The 13431-nt window shown below is 38.9% G+C and overlaps 2 protein-coding genes and 1 long non-coding RNA gene across 3 annotated transcripts; 1 reads left to right on the top strand and 2 right to left on the bottom strand.

Moving 5' to 3' along the window:
• The first annotated feature begins 5901 nt into the window (after positions 1-5901).
• On the top strand, positions 5902-8336 carry LOC5578010 (acylpyruvase FAHD1, mitochondrial). Its single transcript, XM_001656698.2, has 4 exons — positions 5902-6220; positions 6309-6408; positions 7636-7959; positions 8019-8336. Exons 1-4 carry the CDS (start codon positions 6162-6164, stop codon positions 8181-8183), a joined length of 648 nt encoding a protein of 215 aa, XP_001656748.2. The 5' UTR covers positions 5902-6161; the 3' UTR covers positions 8184-8336.
• Positions 8279-11257, bottom strand: LOC5578011 (phospholipid phosphatase 5). Its single transcript, XM_001656700.2, has 4 exons — positions 10999-11257; positions 10692-10867; positions 8876-9258; positions 8279-8810 (listed from the first exon to the last, which is right to left on the bottom strand). The coding sequence occupies exons 2-4, from the start codon at positions 10829-10831 to the stop codon at positions 8413-8415; spliced, it is 921 nt and encodes a 306-aa protein (XP_001656750.1). The 5' UTR covers positions 10832-10867; positions 10999-11257; the 3' UTR covers positions 8279-8412.
• LOC110677876 lies at positions 10054-10685 on the bottom strand. The gene is made up of 2 exons (XR_002501250.1): positions 10436-10685; positions 10054-10379 (listed from the first exon to the last, which is right to left on the bottom strand). It is a non-coding gene; the product is annotated as an uncharacterized LOC110677876 (long non-coding RNA).
• Positions 11258-13431: the final 2174 nt, after the last annotated feature.

Raw genomic sequence — 13431 nt, 5'->3', positions numbered from 1 at the left:
ATACTTTTTTTCTAGCCACATCTATTTTTTTGGCTGTCCGTTTTCCTGTTTCTTTTTCTTTAAGCCCCGTCTATTTTTTAGCTTCATATCATTTCCGTTTTCTCATTCCATTGCCATTTTTAATCACATTTATTTTTTGTTTTTAGCCTTTACTCCATCTGTTCCTCGAGCACTTCATTTCATTTTTCTATTTAATTTGCAATTCCGATTCCGACTACTAAAAAGAATCCACACTGGTTCAGCTACCGGCTGCACCATGTCGTAACCTGCTGAGGATGGTAAGCATCCTCAGCCAAACCGTCGTAACACGTCCGTTGCTTTCAACTATGACCGATTAAGGTGAAGCGGCGTGTAACTCAAAGAATCATTAGAATCATCATTGATGTAATAGTAGTAGTGTCGCCTTTCCATGTATATTTTCAAAACAAACAAACAAAAAACATAACATTTGTGTTAAGCATATTTTTATGTAAACACATGGGAAATTTAGTAGATTGACGAGTATTGGAAATCGAAATCAACTCTTCAATCGTACATATCAAAAGAAAACATTACTATTTAATGAAGGGCAACGGAATTTCTCTGTTTTTAATTGCATTTTTCGCATATTTTTGTTATGCATCGGTACGGTTTATGTTTGCAAGGGATGACGGTGTTGCCAGGTGATTGGTGACAGATTTTTCTAGCAATTGTTAAATGCCTGTTTTCGGAACATTTGCTGCACATTATAAAAACTTATCATTTTGCAAATAGTTTTCCATCACAAGATCACTGATTTAATAAAATTTTAATGATTTTTGTGATCAATTCACATTAAATGCTATGATTTTACAGATAGCAACTTCGACATCACTGCGCTCAACGATCGCGATGATTGTGCACACACGATAGACGCGTCCCGACGCATCCCGACGCATCGCACTGTGGAGCTTTTCAATTATTTTGGGTGGTCCAAATTGATAAACTCTTGGTATGATTTTATGCTTCGTAGAGATGGTTTTTGTAATTTGAGATAATCGAAAAACAAACAACGTATGATTTTCAAGTTTTTATGTTTTGCCCAACCTTTCCGCAGTGAAAAATAATACAACAGAAAAAAAGTTGGATATTTTAGACTATAAACACAGGCATGTCTCAGTGTGCGGTGGCGGTGTCGATTCGCAGCAAGTGAAACCCACCGCCATAATAGTTTTGAGTGTTGTGGTTGATAAAACTTTATAAATATTTGATTTCCATTAGAAATGTGTTCCTTTAAGGAAAGTGAATGAAAGATTTGTTTAGTGGAAGTGTAGTGAACGCAATATGAAATGCGAAACACAAATGTTTGCTGCAGAATTACAATGGAAAAGGTAAGCACCTTCTATTAACAAGTGTAGTTGTGTGAGGCAATGAAATGTGGCATGAAATCGGAGATTTTTTTTGAGAATATAAATCTTATGTATATTGTCGCTAAATTCATAATGCTGTATCTGAAAGTGTTCATTAAATATTGAAATACCACCTGAAGCATTTTTCTTCGCATAAATTATCCATTAAATCAGGTGATAAGCAGTTATATTTCATCGATGTTGCAAATACCAATACTATCATAACAATATGATATTGATTTTTGAAGAAGCCATTTTGTGATGACGCACCAAAAGGCCTTAACTGACTCAATTTTTCTTCTGTGATCATTGCATAGTCAGCAGACCTCCCTATGACTGTGTTTGTGATCGTATCACTCGCGAACACACTCTCTCGTTCTGTTCTTTGCTGAAAGAAAGAGAGAGAAACAGAAACGGCTTCTTCCAACCAAAGTCTACACAGATTCGAATAACTGGAGGGTACATCCAGCGTGATGCTCAATCGAGCGTTATTTTTGAAATGGTCCTATTTTCAAATGATGCTTATTGACATCATTTATTTAAGATCAAATTTGAATGTATTTCTTATAGCTTCAATATATTGAAACTTTAGGTATTATATAGAGCTATGAATCCATTACCACACAGACATTGAATAAAATTAGTCATTTTCATTGGACTTTTGTAAACAAGAGCTAAGAAAAAAGAAAGAAAGTGAACTTTTGCATGTCCTTTATTTATTTTCAGATTAATCATGTTCAGATCTAGTATCTAATTCCAAATAGGCTGCCATTGCCGTCCATCATTCAAATGGGTGGTCCTACGAGTGAGATTCTTTCCGGTTTCGGTTTCTCCGACGTCACCGATATTTCTTGCTGGCATATCAAAAAATCTGCTGAGAAAAGGTTGAACATTTTGATAATTATATTCAGTTTAAGATCATATAGAAATTACCTCCTTGTTGTTCTCAATGCTGTCTTTGTTTAAATATTACTTTCGCGTATTTTTAGAAACCCGTATAATGGCAATTTGCCTGCAATTCCAAAGCTTGCAATGAAATACAATCCAGATAGAGGATGATGGATTCTCTAACAGGCATCTTTCACACTAAAACGGTTCCGAAAGTTTAATAGAAAAAAAGGAACGCGGAACTAGCTTAACTTAGCGATATATCTTTTAGGAAACACGCCATTGCTTATTTCTTAATCTGAATTGGAAACTGTAATGAATCTGTTTGTTAAGTCCCAAGATTAGGTATCTGCAACTCATAAGCATAGTGAAATATCAATCACCGATATACACTACAATGTATAAAATAAAATAATCCGATTCATATTTGATAAGCATCGCAACGGATATATATAAAAAATATCGAGAATATATTAAATATCACTCTAAATAGTATTTTCGATTTTTACCGTGTAGATCTGAACATGATTAATCTGAAAATAAATAAAGGACATGCAAAAGTTCACTTTTTTTCTTTTTTCTTAGCTCTTGTTTACAAAAGTCCAATGAAAATGACTAATTTTATTCAATGTCTGGAATTTTAGAACTTTATGCATTAAATAAATATTTTTTAAAAAATCATTTGGCGATATAAAATACGTTTATACTAGCTAAGCTTAATACATTAAAATGCATCACAATGAGTAAATAGACCGAATATGGTTTTAGAATGGTATTTAACATATCTATTATTTTATTTTCTTAGCGTGTATCACAATCGGAATTGTGAAGCAAAAACTTAAATGTGTCTAATTTAGGTTTTAGACTATGACAGTTCCACTGTAGCACAGTGATCATATCTTGTACCTCACTTATAAGCGGTTTCTTCACCACCGCTTAGGCCTTAAACCTGGTTTAATCGTATGGGTAAACGTGGTTTACGGCTTAAGGTGAAGAAATCGGCCCTTAATGAATTAGCCATCGAAAGATATGATCGAAGCAAGGAGGGGCCACGAGATAGTCAATGGACCTATGCACGAGTTCACTATTTGACGTTTTAGCAATGTCGTGTTATTTATGTGGCCATGGTAACGAGTGAATATGGCACCGCTCAAACGTCAAACTACACGCTAAGCCTGCTCAACGCAGCGCATGTGTAAAAACTACACAGAATGAGGCAACCAATGCAGGACTCTCTGGCTGAGTGAAAATTCGGTGTAAGTCGCACTCATGCTGTGTGTAGCCGATGTGTTGGCCTTCGGCTGTGCGGGGATCGATGGAAATGGAATTGTCAATCTCTCCCGCGCGGCAGCAAACAGTTGGCCGTTGGTAAGATGGGGAGTTTTCTGTGATTTTTTCAGGCGAAAAGCCGGAAGATGGTCGCAAATGTGGAAGTTTTTCCCCATTTGCTTCCGCTTCGGCTATTCGAATGAAAAAATCTCTGAAAACTTGAAAATTTGAATGTTTTTTTTATGTTTTCAGAAGCAAAACAAAAATGGAAGCGAATTCCGCATTCCAAGCGTTCCTCCTCTGTGCGCATTTCACTCATTCGGTTTGTTTACCACCGTTTGCTCAAAACTGTGTACAGCCCCCTTTGCACAGAATCTGTACTGCATGAAGAGAGGCTGATTTTGTGTACTCGGCACTCATTTCTGAGCGTGACAAGTTTAGCGTGTAGTGAATTCGTGCATTGGTCCATTCCCTGAGATATTCTTCTATTGCGGGGAGAAAAAGGTCGAATAAAGCATATAGGGGGGCATGGGGCAAGAGCGACACCCGGGGCAATAGTGCCACCTCTAATTTCACGTAATTCAAATAAATGTTTTGATGTTAAACTCAGGATAAGAATAAATTGAGTACTAATTGAGGGTTGTGTAATTATTACAGTTAAAAATGTTTAGTACAAAACTTAGAAAAAAAATTTTAACTCACCAATGCGAAAAATGCGAAATATTATAAGAATGTTAGACTGGAAAACAAGTTTTGACTCCCAATAGCTGTGAGGATTTTTTTTTTTCGAAAAAGTTCTTTTGACATTAAGTTTTACATATATAAAAACAGTATGTCTTATGGGGCAAGAGGGACACCGCAATTTTCTCATATAAAATCAATTGAACTTTTATTTTTCTTGTTTAATATTGTATTAAATCAATGTCTTCTACTAAATAAAATCAAAATAAACCATTTTGGACATTCAGAATGGTTTCTAAAAATTTATACGATTATTGTTACAGTCAAATAAGATGAGAACCTCATTAATTTCGTAGAATTACTTTTTAACTCAACTTTTATCTCTCAGTTTTTATCTTTACTTACTCTAGAATTTATCGTTTAGGCGGGGAAATAATAATATACAAAATTTGTGGCATTTTTCTCTGGTGGTCTTCTTGCCCCATACGAGTGGCACTCTTGCCCCGTGCCTCGTCTAAAAACCTCATAAGAAGAGACATTTTCAAAAATCTCAAATCATCATATGTTTCTTACATTTTTGAAATCTATCGATAACATCATTTAGAACAAGAGGTGAGCTTGCTCCTACACTGGAATAATCTTCAAAAATTGTGCTAATCAAACATGATTTAAACTTATAATTCTTAAGGTGTCCTTCTTGCCCCCAGCCCCCCTATGCTCCTGAATGAGTCTGAAACTCCGAGAGCATTACATATGCGACCCACAAGGGCCATAAAAGTTATCAGTCCTCGCTCAGCCCGGGGAGTTTTCGAAGAAGAGCGAGGGACTTCAGTAGCTTTTGTCTTGCTATCTTGTCTAGAGCTTCTTTTCGAAGTGTATTTAGTCGGTGGAGGCAGGGGCGGCAAACCTTTGCTGCAACACGGGACGGTAGCGTCAAAGACCTGGTTTTTCGGTATTTTCAAATTTGCCCCACCTCCTTCGGGATTAGGCAAACTTTTGAGGGAAGATTGCATTACCTTACGGCGTAGTCCCGGAGAAGATGGAGACTTCTCCATAAAACCTAATTGAATCTGAAAACGTAAAACTGTTGGGATTGTAGAATATATGGGCATTGTCGGTGTAAGCGTTTGGAGGTATGCTATTGATTAGTGATAATAAATGAATTGTAGATACTTGGATTGAAGAATAGGATCAGAAGATACTGGTCGAGCTACCAGTTGGTAGCTCTTTAGAGGATGGAATAGCTATTTTTTTGTGGTTAAGCTTTCCTGTTAGATTTAGCTTCGAGATTCCCAGTGTTAAGATTTGCTAGACGAACTTCTTGCAAGAATCTGAATTTCTAAAATATTTTTTTAGATGTTTGAATTTATGTTGAATCAACTAACATTTTAGGTTATATAATGTTCTTAAATTACCCAAACATGTATGGATTTTACACAATTTTTAGACCCATAAAATAGCAAAACATTGTTTGCTCCAAACGAGCGCGAACGTTGTGTGTCAATCGAGATGAGCGTGTTTCTGTCTTCATGCTTGTGTGAACACTGAGAGAGAAGAGAGTTTATTTCATCTCTCCTCATTGGAGAGATAAACAAAATTAAAAATAAAAATGTGAATGGAATGAGTGACGTCACTACTTCGCACCGACAGAACGCTGTGCACACGATTGGTGATAGGGTGGGGTGGTGTATTGGTATACCAACTGATGGCGATTTGTGTTGTGAGCAGATAGCCGCACTTTAATAAATACCATTACACACACTCTTCAAACTGAGCCAACGAGTACAGAAGATTGTGTTTTCGCATCTTGAACCGTTCGTTGATAGGCCTAATCACATCAGCTTTCATAAGATCTCATAGAAGAGGTTGATCGCGAGCCTATCACCAGGCTAGTTAGTTGTAAGTCAGGAGTGTTCGTGGAAAGTGAGAGTTAAAATTGGCACTGGAACGGGAAAAATGTCGCAAAACTTTTTCAACTCTACGCGTAAAATCATTGGCGCTGGCGTAAACTATAAGTGAGCGAAGGGGATGCGAATGCTGCTATCGTTGTTTTGTCTTATCATTAGCTTTAATTATTAATTTTTGTATGTCATGACCTTGCAGAGAAATCCTAAAGCTGACGAATGCTGCCAAACCGGACAATCCAGTGATTTTCTTCAAGCCAATTTCCTCGCTGATATCGACTGACGAGGACACCATCAAGGTCACTCATTGCTCAATACACGATGTAGCTTAATACGGTGAAGATGAAGCGAAGCCATACCTCAAATCTTGAAGAGGGCATACATGGGAAACCAGATAGCCACTTTTGTTGAAATTTTGTTAGAATCGATGATCTCTTGATCTCTTGATCAAGATTTAGCTTTGATAGGTGTATGATTCTCTAGATTCGTGTTCTTGAGAAGTTGAGGTATGGCTTCGACTCCTTCACCTTAAACAAAACTCAAAAAAAAAAACAAAGATGAGAATATTCAGTTATATTGCGTGAAATTTATCATGCTGTGACTAAAGTCTAAAATGAACGACAGTTCTAAATTTCTTATAGTTTTCTGTGATTTCGATAGTTGACAGTCGAAGCTCGTTACTACAATTCGAGTGTACGAAGGTACGGTGCTGCCATCTGGGAAAAGTTTGCTCGATGCGTGAAGCGTCGAAAATTTTACCCGGCAAGGTATAGGAAGCGAAATTTCAAATGCTCATATAAAATTAACTACAATAGTTATTTAAAATCTTTTCAATATATGTTGATATACTTTTGATGGGCTACATTATAGGCATATAATTTTGAGTTTTATATTTTTTTCTCAATATGCTGCTGATTCTATAGTTGATCAATAGTCTAACCCCGTACACTTGACAGAATTTAATTAACAAGTGTTTTGAATTTTTTAGAAGCATTTGGAAATTGACTCCCTATGCTTTGCCATGTAAAATAATCGGAGCTTCACGCATAGGGTCAACTGTGGTAATTACCTTCGTAGACGCGAATATAGTTTGGGACCGTCGTAATGGACCAATGCACGGGTTCACTATTTGACGTTTAAGCGGTGCCGTGCTATTTATGTGACCATGGAAACTAGTGAATTCAGCACTGCTCAAACGTCAATTTTGTGAACTCGTGCATCGGTCCATAGAGAAAAATCATATGTTTAAAATCCAAGAATTGTCTGACAGTAACGCTCTGAAATGTATCACATGAAATGTTTCACATCGGAACACTGCAGTGGATTTGTCGGGAACACTACAATAGCATTCAGGCAACATGATCAATGCAGAATAGTAAAATCACTTTTGTGAAATTTGATGTTTCTTTAAAGAAATATCAGCTTTTTAGATCTTATGTGGAACTAATGTAGCTAATTTGCCACAAAAAACTTCTTCGGGTTCTATTCTAGTGCCTTTCTAACGTAGCATTCTGCTCAAACAATAGGTTCCCAAGGTCTTCGGTGCCATCAACTACGAGGCCGAGCTCGGTGTGGTCATCGGAAAGAAGTGCAACAATGTCAGCCCGGATCAGGCCATGAACTACGTGGCCGGCTACTGCCTAGCCCTGGATATGACCGGCATGGACTTCATTCTGGATGCCCGACCCAAGGGGCTTCCCTGGTGCTTGGGAAAAGGATTCGACACGTCCACGCCGGTGAGCAGACTGATCCCGGCGGAAGAGTTGGGAGATCCGAACGATGTGCGGGTGTGGTGCAAGGTGAACGACCAGCTCAAACAGGACGACCGGACGAGCAATCTGATTTTCACAGTGGGTTACAGTCGAAATGGGATTAGAGATCGATTCTAAACCGTTTTATCCCTTTCTAGATATCAGAACTGATCGCCTACACGTCCAAGTACATGACCCTGGAGGAGAATGACCTAATTCTGACTGGAACTCCCGCCGGAGCAGGACCCGTTCGGGATGGAGACGTCCTCGAGTGTGGCCTTGGTGATATCGTTCAAATGAAGTTCAACGTCAAGGATGAGTAAATTTTCACCGACATTACGACGGATGCCATGTGCTTTGTTACAAATTGATATCGTGGTCAGACCACTGGGAATTGTTATGCATTTAGCCTATTACACTGTTATGTTTGTTTTGTATGATCAGATTCTAAATAACACATAAGCTTTATATCACAATCGAAGTTTCTATAGGAAGGTACCTATGTGATCCGTATTCTACTAAAATGCCACTAATGTTGAGAAAAGTCTAGAGCTATGTCCACTTGCTCTCCTTTTCTTCACCTCCCAGTAACATTTTAGTGTCCGATTCAGACTCATCTGGCACTTGGTCCCTTTTAGAGACGGATTTTCTATTCGAGTTAGGGGATATCACTTCCGAACTGTACGGTAGATAACAATGTCGCGAATCGAGCGGCGGATAATACTGTCGATAACTTAGGTAACCCACGGTTAATCCAATCAGCGATCCCACCGTCACGTCCTGCCAGTGATGGTGGTAGTCACAGGTCCGACTTATGGCGACCATCAATGCTGCAAACAACGGTCCACCGGAAGCTAGCAAACGCCACGTCTGCCCTCTACCTCGCTCGGTAAAGACATGTAGCTTGGCGAATAGGTACCACGCCAGGTAGCCCAGGGCCGCAAAAGCAACTAGAATAAAGGAACTTTTGTAAGAATCTTCTGTACTATTCACGCAACAGTTGATCAATACTCACACGAAGAATGCCCGCTGGGGAAGCTCTTACGTCCGTCCTTAACCGTCCAGGCGTCCCCGGTGCACGCCATGTCTTCATTCATCTGCCCATCCGGAAAGCAGCGATAGAAGAAGTCCGGCCGCGGTCGTCCGACGCTGACCTTGATCACGTCGGTGATGGCTCCGTTCAGGGTGCAGGCCAGCGAGAAGCCCAGCCAAGCGCACTTGAAGTCCTGAAAGTCCCGGCTGCGGATGAAGTATCCAATGATGACCAGCCCCACCAGACCGAAGACGGCCGGGTACAGCAGTGCCAGGGGGACGTAGCTGGGGCTGATGGGGTTCTTGTAGAGCCACATTTCCTCCGGATGGATCACTCGAACGAAGGCTTCCTTCAACTCGAAGTAGCTGCCGAGGGGGTACAAGAAATGCGGTGTGGAAAATTTCAAAAATACTTCGATTTTTTGATTCTTGGATTCTTTGATAATTTGAATCTTTAATTTTTCGATTCTCCGATTATTCAATTATTCGATTTTTCGATTCTTCATTTCTTCAATTCTCCAAATCTTCAATTCTTCGATTCTTTGGTTCTTCGATTCTTTGATTCTTCAATTCTTCGATTTTTCGATTCTCCAATTCTTCAATTCTACGATTCTTCGCTTCTTAGATTCTTCGATTCTTCAATTTTTCAATTCTTCAATTTTTCGATTCTTCAATTCTTCGATTCTTCAATTATTCAATTCTTCAATTCTTCAATTCTTCGATTCTTCAATTCTTTGATTCTTTGGTTCTTGGATTCGATGGTTCTTTGATTCTCGATTCCCTGATTCTTCGATTCTTCAATTCTTTGATTCTCCAATTCTTCAATTCTTCGATTCATCGACTCATCGATTCTTCAGTTAATCGATTCTCCGATTCTTCAATTCTTCGATTTTTAGATCTATCGATTCTTCGATTCTTCCATTCATCAATTCTTCGATTCTTCAAATCTTCGATTCATCAATTCTTCGATTCTTCAATTCTTCGATTATCCGATTCTTCGATTGCTCAATTCTTCGATTCTTCAATTCTTCGAGTCATTAATTCTTCGATTCATCAATTCTTTGATTCTTCGAGTTTTCGATTCTCCGATTCTTCGAGTTTTCGATTCTTCGAGTTTTCGATTCTTCGATTCTTCGATTAATCGATTCTTGAATTCTTCGATTCTTGAATTCTTCGATTCTTCGAATCTTCAATTCTTCGATTCTCCGATTCCTCGATTCTTCGATTTTTTGGTTATTGGCTTCTTTAATTCTTGGATTCTTTAATTCTTTGATTATTTAATTATTCAAATCTTTAATTCTGAGATTTTTTGACACTTAGATTCATTGATTATTTGATTCCTTCATTCATTCATTTCCTATTATCTGATTCGTTGATTCTTCGACTCGTCATCTCTCCGATCTTCCTGATTCTTAGATTCTGCGCTTTCTCGACTATTGAATTCCATGAATCCATCCAGCTAAGAAATTTGTAATTGTATTCAACAACTAAAACGAAAACAAGTGCATCCTTATCTTGCGCATTACGATATAGTTTAACGTACTCGAACCCGACTCCACCGCTTTTGCTCGTGCCATGACAAATCAAATATTAGCATTTTGTGCGGTAAACACACCGGTCGGTCTCACCCCTTATTCGCGCGCGGGTTTTGCAATAGCTGATGGTGATTTAGCTCTTTTATGAAGACGCCAACAGATGCCAAGTTCGATCTCAAAGTCAAAACATTTCGCCACAAAAAATAGCCTGCCGTGAGACCTGTTTGTGCGAAGACGAATTTTCGATGATATGGTGCTACTTACAAGTATAAGCCGAAGAGCATCAGGCGTATCACGATCTCCTGAAACAGGTTGATATTTGCTGAAGCGACCCCGTTGCCATTGATGCTGGTGCTTTTGCTGACAGGCGTAGCTGGAGTTGTGACAGATCCATTTTTGTTCATCCTTCGGTGTGTGGACGATTAGGCAAGAAACATTCACTGAAATTGCGAAACACATTCACGAAACACGTCATTTGCATTTGCATGATCACACTTCGTCGTGGGAACACATTTGCGCTCTACATTCGTAATAATTGCCACATAGAATCATCAAAAGCTTTATAATTTACCTTTCCTTCTAATTCCTGTGTTGATATCCGGTCGGAGCAAGGGATTCGTCAAACTTAAAGGTTTTCTTATGGTCACAATTCCAGCGAGGCCTTCTGCTTCAAGTCAGCACCGTAAATCGAATGAAGCGAATGGCAGGAATACACCTGTACAGACGCTACTCGACGGGACGATAGACGTGGTTACCTCTTCCTAAACACCCTTCCCTACCCACAAAACGTGAGGGTGACTCGTGGGAAGTGCGACACAGCAGCGCTTAGACGAAAATTTTAATGTAATGCCATCCACACGGCGGCAGAGGTCGTCCAGAGAGAGAGAGAGCATCTTTTGCGTATAAGCGCGCGGCATACGTGAGAGAGAGCAATGATCTTCTCATTTTCAGTTTGCTCAATCTCCCACTACTTACGCGTGGAATGAGGACTGTGCCGGAAATACGTTTCCCCTTTATACTAAATCAATCTTTTTGCATGAGCATGATCATGAACAGTAGAAGCATTAGCCGTAGAAGGCCAATGTCGCGACTGTTCGTGTGACCAACATCTAGTTTGCCACGCTCTGACAGCTTGAGTACCGGGTCTATAACAGACTGTCATGTTTCTCATGTATACCTAAATGAGCTAGTGTGCCATGCGATATTTCATATCGCAGCTCACAGATTATGTGAGACACGAGATGCGGATACGTACAAAATATATCTTAGTGAGCGAGTCTCATGAGACATCTCGTGAGGCTCGTCAGTAGCTTGGACAGGACGTGACAGCTCAACTAAGACTGCCCAGTTGTTTTTCGGCCGATATCCTTGACGATACAAAAGCCAGTGCTACCAGTATTCATTTTAAGCAAATCTTGTAAACAAATTCAAATATCAATGCCCATAATTTCTCGATTACTTTTTCAAATCGACGTAAGTAACTTCCATACGGTTTTGAGAAAATTAATTCAGAAGATTCACAACCTGTCTTCTAAAACTGTTTTAAAATGAATCACCTTTTTAACATTTTTTCAACGTGTACATTGCTTAAATTTTGCATACAATGAGCTCGCGTTCAAAAACTATGGGGTTCCTATTATTTCACACAAAAATTTTATGACAAAATGATAAGCCGTTTCATTCAGTTACTTGCGACGTTTTTCTACCAGTGTAAAATCGGCTCAAGTAGTGTTTTGTTTTGATTCGTGGTTAAGTCACTTTGTCTCTCCATACAGCGGGGCGGCGAAAGTATTGGTTAGGTTGCGAAAGTTGAAAATCTTACTTTCGTCGTTTTGTAAATCCGAAGATTAAACGTTCTAAAAGTGAAAAATCGAGTTGGTTCAGAGCAAAACGTGTAGAATTTCGTCTGCGAAACACGTAGGATCGATAAAGTAAGTTTGTATACTATTTTGACTTGAGTCTATATGAATAAGTTTTCGAGATTTGGTTGTTTCTTGCACGCTTCATTCATATAGTGCAATAGAGGATGCTTTATTTTTAAAAATTCAGGTTTATATTAGAAACTGGCAATACTTGTAGAGAAAATTGACACAATTTCCATTATATTGCTCTCAATTAAGTATATTTAATTGATTTTAGTATTGTAGGAGCACATGCGGAAAAGTTAACATGGAATATAAATGGTTTTGAAACAAAAAGACTTCATGAAAAATTTTCAAACTTTTTATGAAACTTTAATTTACGATCTAGCAACACGGCCGGGCTAGCAACAAAGTGCCCTGTTGAAATCCAACTCAACGATGTGAAAGTAGGCCTTTGCCAAAACGACCAATGAGAAGTGGTCTTTTTTGACAGGCAATTGGTTTCATTTTTGTACTGTGACCTGTCACGTCTTGTCTTAGGTCAGTAGAAGCATTAACCTAAGAATGCTAATGTCGCTACAGTTCGTGTTACCAACATCTAGTTTGCCTCGCGCTGACAGCTTGAGTACCGGTCCTCAAAGTGTCAAATAAATTTTGAAATCATCCACTACAACATGGCATCGAACAAACAATGAAAAGATACCGTTAAAGGTGATAATAAACTAATTCAGTTTTGTGAGAACAGCGCCATTAGCGTTCTACTACTAATATTTCTATTGGCTCGTCACATGCGCTTACTATTTAGGAGTACTTTTATGCAGTTATGTTTGCCTAGTACAATAACTCCACGGAAGCATACGACTTCGGTCTATACCTATGCTTCTTCGTTGGCCAGCCCAAGTTTTTCGATTCAAATTCTAGAATCTCAACCGCGTTGAACCACATCAGTCCTTTGAAACTGCCTACGGGCAGTTTGATCCCTAGTTTAATCCCTTTTCCTTGCTTCTGAAACCTTCGCCTGCGAGGCTCAAATGTACCGCAGACAGACGTTTAAGTAGGAACAAATTTATTCAAAATTCCTGTGTAAATTCTACCGTGGTGTCACCTAGGGAGCAAATTGCTGCAGTACAGTGACAGTTTGT

This window comes from Aedes aegypti, chromosome 3, assembly GCF_002204515.2.
Source record: "Aedes aegypti strain LVP_AGWG chromosome 3, AaegL5.0 Primary Assembly, whole genome shotgun sequence".
In the NCBI taxonomy this organism is placed as follows: domain Eukaryota; kingdom Metazoa; phylum Arthropoda; class Insecta; order Diptera; family Culicidae; genus Aedes; species Aedes aegypti.
The sequence above is the reverse complement of the archived record's forward strand: the minus strand, read 5'-3'. Positions and strand labels throughout refer to the sequence as shown.